This window comes from Alligator sinensis, unplaced genomic scaffold (genome assembly GCF_000455745.1).
Source record: "Alligator sinensis unplaced genomic scaffold, ASM45574v1 scaffold14_1, whole genome shotgun sequence".
NCBI lineage: Eukaryota > Metazoa > Chordata > Crocodylia > Alligatoridae > Alligator > Alligator sinensis.
The window spans coordinates 669,003-675,628 of NW_005842709.1; the positions used below are offsets into that span (position 1 = coordinate 669,003).

At 49.3% G+C, this 6,626-nt stretch overlaps 1 protein-coding gene across 1 annotated transcript in view; it reads left to right on the forward strand.

The window, feature by feature from the left end:
* The first annotated feature begins 5,265 nt into the window (after positions 1-5,265).
* Positions 5,266-6,626, forward strand: part of RELL2 (RELT like 2) — a 16,347-nt gene continuing 14,986 nt past the window's right edge. The window contains exons 1-2 of the mRNA XM_025216123.1: positions 5,266-5,401; positions 6,049-6,262. Coding sequence (XP_025071908.1) covers positions 6,055-6,262 — 208 coding nt within the window. The 5' untranslated portion in view covers positions 5,266-5,401; positions 6,049-6,054. The remainder of the gene's footprint in view (positions 5,402-6,048; positions 6,263-6,626) is intronic.

Genomic DNA, 6,626 nt, shown 5'->3' on the forward strand with positions numbered 1-6,626 from the left:
ACCCATCACACACCACAAGTAACAACACATCATTCATATGTATCCAACACAACACGTGTACTTCTATTCAATTTTTCTATAAAAAGAAGGGCTCTGTGACAATTTGGCTGCCTGAAATGCTGCTGGTGCTACTGTGCTACTGCTCACTAAGTTATTTTACCTGTTGTCATTTAAAGTGGTGGACCGGGATGAGGCTGTAGGGGAGGAGGATGCCTCATTGGGGCACACTACCATGTCATGTAGGGGCCCCAGCACCTTAACACACACAGTGTCACCCACCCATGTCATGAGTTTTGCCTGTCAGCAGCTTCAGGTGCAGTTTCCCAGAAACCCTTGCACTTATCTCCTTGAACCTTGGCAGGCTTTGTGGCCTCAGCAGGGGCTACCATCCCTGAAGTTTTCACCCTGCTGTGCCTTAACACACATGCATGACATGAGTTTTGCTTTGAAGACTTTGAGGTCCAGTTTCCTGGAAAACCCCTGCACCTATTTCCTTGAAACTTGGCAGACTTCATGGCCTCAGAAGGCGCTACCATCTCTGCAAGTTTCAGCCAAATCAGGCAAGAAATGACAAAGCTATAGGCTGTTTTGTACTTCCCCGTTATAGCCTATGGGTGAAACATCAAAACAGTGCCAGAACAGCAGAACTGTTTTGACGAAACAAAATGTAACAGCAGTTTTGAATCGAAATGAAATTCAAACCGAAACACTGTTCCGTCTAAACATGAAAATAGAAGTCAAAACAGAATGGTGCCATTTCACACAGCCCTACTAGGGACCTCTGCTGGCTGAGGTATTAACCGCCAGTCCCACTCTCCATTCCTGTCACGCCTGGATTTTCCTGCTGTGCCCTGGTCTTAGTAATAGAACAGGGTGAAGGGGAATGTACCTGGCCTCCATTGTAGCTTGTCACAAGGGTTAAATTGAGTCCCACTGGGTGTCATCATGGGACTCCTTCTCCCCTATACCCTGCCCACACCTCTCTGGGAGAACTGTGCCATTGCAGATGTTGACAGCTCCTCTTTCAAGGTGATCTCTTATCTTCCTCTCTTTCTTACAGAATGGCCCCTTTAAGATGCTGGGCACCATTCTGAGGCATTGCCCTTTTTAGAATCACCAATCCAAGCAATAAACACAATTTGGGCTTGCCTTATCCACTCTGTGAGTCCTCCCCTTCCCCAATGGGGGACAGCCCTTAGATTCCTAGACCCTAGTGGTCCCTCCCTCAGCCCCTCTCGGGGTCCTAGACCCTTGGGTCCCACACTCAGCTCCTTGCCAGACTCCTGAGTGCTGCTTGGCTGGGCTAGCTTGGCTACTCACATTCTCACTCCTGGATCTGTAGCTGCTTGCCCTCTGCTGGTAAATTTTCATGAACACTTTGTACAGCTCATACATATGAATCCACAGACATTTTGAGAGAGAGAGAGAGTGCATGTTGCTGTTTGGTGTCTGTCACCATGTCTGAATGCATCCAAAGTATACAAAAATAGAAAAGAAAACAATAATGTCTCCCTCCTGTGTCTGCATGAGAAATATTGTAATTAGGGAGTGCTTGTGTTTGATTCACTAAGTGGGTGGGTATGTTTTCCATGTGGGAAGAGCTCATTCATGAAAAGATTAGTTAAATGAACTTTGCATTAGTTCTGAACACAGTGAGGCCTGTGGCCATTCATAACTCCTGTGGGAATTAATTTCAGATCCAGCTCCTATAGAGCTCTGGTATGTCTCTGGTATGCACAAGCCTCTGCTGGACTTTCCTGTTCTCATAAATCTGTTGCCCAGCACTGTCATTGCTGAAGTAGAATATTGCTGTTGTATGAGGTCAGAGCTATGGAAGGAGAATTAGTTTTTCAGTTACTAAAGGCCATTTGTGTGGAAGAATCATAAGATTCTTGAGCTATACACTGTATTCAGTGGGAAGTTGGTGTGTTTGTTGCATCTTTTTTGCTATGTTCTCAGGCAGATGGAGCCTTTTTTGGGTATAAGGCTTTACTCTTGGATAGAATGAGCAGCAGTAATCAAACTCAGAAGTCACGAATAACTGGATTACCGAGGCCAGGTCTGACAAGGCAGACTGCATCTGCTGGCCACTTGCAATAGAAATTGGCATTTCTGTCATTATGATATTGTCCAAAAGGATCCCAAGGATTCAGACTGATTTAATAAACAAAGAGGTACTTTTGGTAATGAGGAATGTTGGAAAGAAGGTAGACTTTTCCAGGTGTATCCTTCTTGCAAGCATCTTGGCCAGATTCAGCTTTAGTCACTGCCAGCTGCTCTTTATTCAAACAAGGCACAAGAGATGCAGAGCTGGGTGCCACTTGTGACCTGCCAGCACTCCCTCTGAGATGCCTTGCCAGCTCTCCTGATGCCTTTTTGTATTTTGCATGCTATGGATGGGAGGGCTGGGTCTTGTGGGATTCTATATCTGAGAGCTTGGGGAGCAGGAACAGCCCTCTAGGTTTAGTCTGTGAGGAAGGTTTCCCAAGCTGGTTCAGGGCATTCCTAATCATTCCTACAGACTGCAGGAGGCGGGACATATGTGGCTGAGGACCAGTCCTGTCAAGCATTGCAGGTTTGGCTGCCTGGGTGAGGATGCACCTCGCTTTGCTGTGGGCAAGAAAGGTTAGGGACATTCACCAGAGCAGCAGGAGTGGTTACTGAGCTCCTTATCAAGAGAAAGTTTCTTTTGTACTGATCAGACTATTGCACCCTAGTATGTACCGTAGTGCCAGCAGTTACATGTGCATGTGTTCAAATGCATATACACACAGGTACAGACATGATTTGGGGCTATTCCCTGCCATAAATATACATATGCCTGTACAAATAAGATCACATCTCCTTCCCCTCACTCATCACACAAAGGTGCACATACATTCACACTCTTGCTATCTGTGATTTCTGCCTTGGTCCCCTCAGTATCATAATCATCACTGCCAACCCCTCACAGTCAAGGATGACTGTTTTTCATGATTGTTTCATCTGTGGGTCTAAAGATAGCTGATGAGGCTGACCAAGGATTGACAGACTCTGTTGCAACTCAAGCAGGTGTTTGTGTGGGGTGGGTGGTTCTGGATTCTTGATTCAGTCCACAACACGCTGTTTCTGCCACTCCCACTTTTCTGTCTCCCGTTGTTGTCATAAGGTTTCAAAGTACTGAGACCCTTGCAGCAGACTCTTCCTTCATTTGGAGAGGTCCTGGGTGATAGTGTCCCATGAATTGATGTTGATGTAATATTTTTTTAAGTTGGCTTTGAGGACATCCTTGAAGTGCTTTCTCTGCCCTCTTCTTGAGTGTATGCCTTGACTGAGCAGGAAGAATAAAACTTGCTTTGGGATTCTGGTGTCAGACATCTGGATGACTTGGCTGGCCCAGCAAAGCTGATGTCAGATTATCATCACCTCAATGCTTGTGGTATTTAAAAATTCATAGAAGTTAGGGGCTGGAAGGGACCTCACAAGATTTTCAAGTCCAGCAGAAAAGCAGGAAAGACTGCTGAGGTCAGATGCCCCCAGTGAGATGTGCATCCAGTCATCTTTTGAAGATTTCCTGGGAAGGTGACCATACCGACTCCGGGGGGAGTCTGTTCCAGACTCTGGACACATGAACCATAATGTTTTTCCTTATGTCTAATCTGAGTCGATCTTCTATCATTTTATGACCATTATTCCTAGTTTTCCCCTGGGGTGTCTTGGTGAACAGATGTTCTCCTAGCCCCTGGTGTTCACCCCTTACATACTTAAGAGCTGCCACCAAGTCCCCTTGACTTCTCTTTCCCAGGCTGAACAGTCCCATGTCCTTCAGCCTCTCCTCATATGGTCTGTTCTCCAGACCTCTAATAATTTGTGTGGTCCTCCTTTGGACTCTTTCCAGCTTCTTTACATCCTTTTTTAAGTGCAGTGCCCAGAACTGGATGCAGTACTCCAGCTGCAGCCTCACTAATGCCCAATAGAGCAGGAGGATGACATGCTTAGTCTTGCTTGTGATGCATTGATCAATGCATGCCAGAGGGCTGTCCACTTTGCCAGCTATAGCATCACATTGGTGGCTCATGTTCATTTTGTGGCCGATCATGACCCCCAAGTCTTTTTCAGTTGTGGTGTAGCACCACTGAGCCTGAAAGTATGTTGTGGATTATTTCTCCCCAGATGGAGCACTTTACATTTCTTAATGTTAAAAATTATCAGGTTTAGATCTGTCCACTTTACAAGCCTATCCAAGTTAGCCTGTATCCTCAGCCTGTCTTCCAGTGTGACAGAAGTGGACTCTGCTTGTGAGTGGACTCTAATGTTGGTGCATCTGTCTTCCCACTGGATTGGAGGGACATTCTGCAGGCAGCATTGATGGTACTTTTCCAGCGACTTCAGATCTCCTGTACATTGTCCACATTTCAGCTGTGTACAGTAAGGTAGGGATCATGACTGCTTGATAAATCATGACCTTGGTTTCAAATGTGACATCACAATCTTCAAATACCTGTTTCCTCAGGTGTCTGAAGGCTGCACTTGCACTTTTAATGCAGTGTTGGATTTCTTCATTGATGTCAGCCTTCTGTGAGAGATGGCTTCCCAGGTACGGAAGTTCCTTTCCCCTCAGTATGTCACCTTTCTGATTACCCTCTAGAACATAATGGGTGTTGGAGTAAGTGGCGCTGAAGACATGAGATGTGGCTTTTGTTTCAGTGAGGTTAGTACCTGCTCTCCTTCTCACCCCTGTAAAGCTGTGTAGCTTGCCAATGCCTCCTCCATAATGGTGTCACAGGTGTGCCCCTTCCTTCTGCTGTGGGGCAGCTGCTTCAATCTCTCCCTGCCATACTAGAGGAGTTTCAGAGGTATTTTCCGGGGGTCAGAGCAGCTAGGTGCTTCCACCGACAGACAGCAGAAGGCTCCCCAGGCATACAGAAGCAGCACAAAGACTGCTTGTCTTGCTCCTTCCTGAGGACGAGCCATTTGTGCCGGGCCAGAAGAAGTGGTACCCAGCAGCGGGATGCTGGGTTGCTAGGAGACGGGCGAAGGTGAAGAGGATAGCTCTGCAGAAAGGTATCAGCGAAACGCCTAATGCGGCCGCGGGCGCTGCTCTGTAGCAGAAGGTGTCAGTGCAGCAGCGGCTGGCCAGGAGCTGCGGAAGGGAGAGGGGCGGCAGGATGCGCTGATGAGCAGGGGAGGCAGCGAGCAGCCGCGCAAGGACGGACGATCCGGGACATGCGTGGGGAGGAGAGCCGGGGTAGCTGCTGAGCTCGGTGCCTGGGAGAAGGACGATGCTTCTCCCGAGAGCAGCCGCGGCGCCCCCTGCCCGCCTCAGCGCCCGCCTCCGTGGGCCCGGCGCTGCGCCCGCGGCCGCCGCGCTGACCCCTCCCTTTGCTTTTGACTTTGGCATCTGAGGCCCTGTCCGCCGGCTGTGAGTACTGTGCTGGGCACTCGCCAGAGCCAGGCAAAGCGGGCGGCTGCAGTGGCCGCGGAGACAGGAGCCTGGGGTCACTCGTTCCCAGGCAGGGGCAGCAGGCAGCAGCGTGCCTTGCCTCCGGGCTGCGGACAGGAGCGGAGAGCGGGACCCGTGCCCTTGGGAGGGGGCAGTTGCTCTGCAGGGAGCCAGAGCTGGAGATGGCGGGGAGCGGGAAGTGCGGGGCTGGTGATGTCCTTGGGAAACCTCAGCTGCCAGGAGAGAGAAGGCACCCGGTAGAAAATGACAAGATACAGACGGAGGTGGGCAGCCCCCTGGAGGTGGCGGCATTGGAGCCTCTTCCTTCTTGTGTCCCACCTTTCCTATGGTGCCAGCAGCTGGGGAGATGCCCCCTGTGTAAATCCCCCCTAAGGGCCAGAATATGGCTTTCCCAGGCTCAGTTACTGATGTTGGCTCCTCAGAAATGCCAAGCTGCTTCTCTGAAGGACTGTACCAGTCAAATGGAGCATTGCAAACCCAATAGAGAAAGAACAAGATGTTTCCTTTGCCCCAGCCCAGTAGTGGCAGGACAGCAAGGACTAGAATGGCCAAAGAGAGTGTGCCAGTGCATGAGGCTCTGAGACATCTTCCCTGCTGTCTCCTAGATCCATATGTCAGACCAGAACAGCACCGATGATGGGGAGGCAGATCCCCAGCACAGCTTGTACATGCTCTTCCTGCTCGTGCTGGTCTTCTTCATCATGGGGCTTGTGGGCTTCCTGATTTGTCATGTCCTGAAGAAAAAGGGCTATCGGTGCCGGACGTTTCGTGACGAGCTTGACCCTGACAACAAGGAGGTGTTGACAGAGCTCCAGGCCAGTGAGTAATGAAGCAAAAGGACAGGGCTTATTCTGCAGGGTGTAGCAGCCTCCTGCTAACAATATGCATTTGTTGGTGCACTGGTGGGCACTGTGCTTGAGGAGGTCCTGGTGGCCCAATAGTAAGAATGTCAGAAAATAGATGTAAATGGCAATGTACTATAATATGCACTGCTTGGGCAGGTAGCTGGCACACAAAATGAGCATAACTTGTACATCACAAGAATGGGAAGGGCAGGGATGTGGAAAGAGTAGCTAACAGCCATGAAGAAAGTACATGTGTACTTTTCCCCAAATCAATGGGGTAAGTTCAGTCTTGATGTAAATGTGTATAACTCCTGCTGACTTCAGTGGAGCTGCACCTT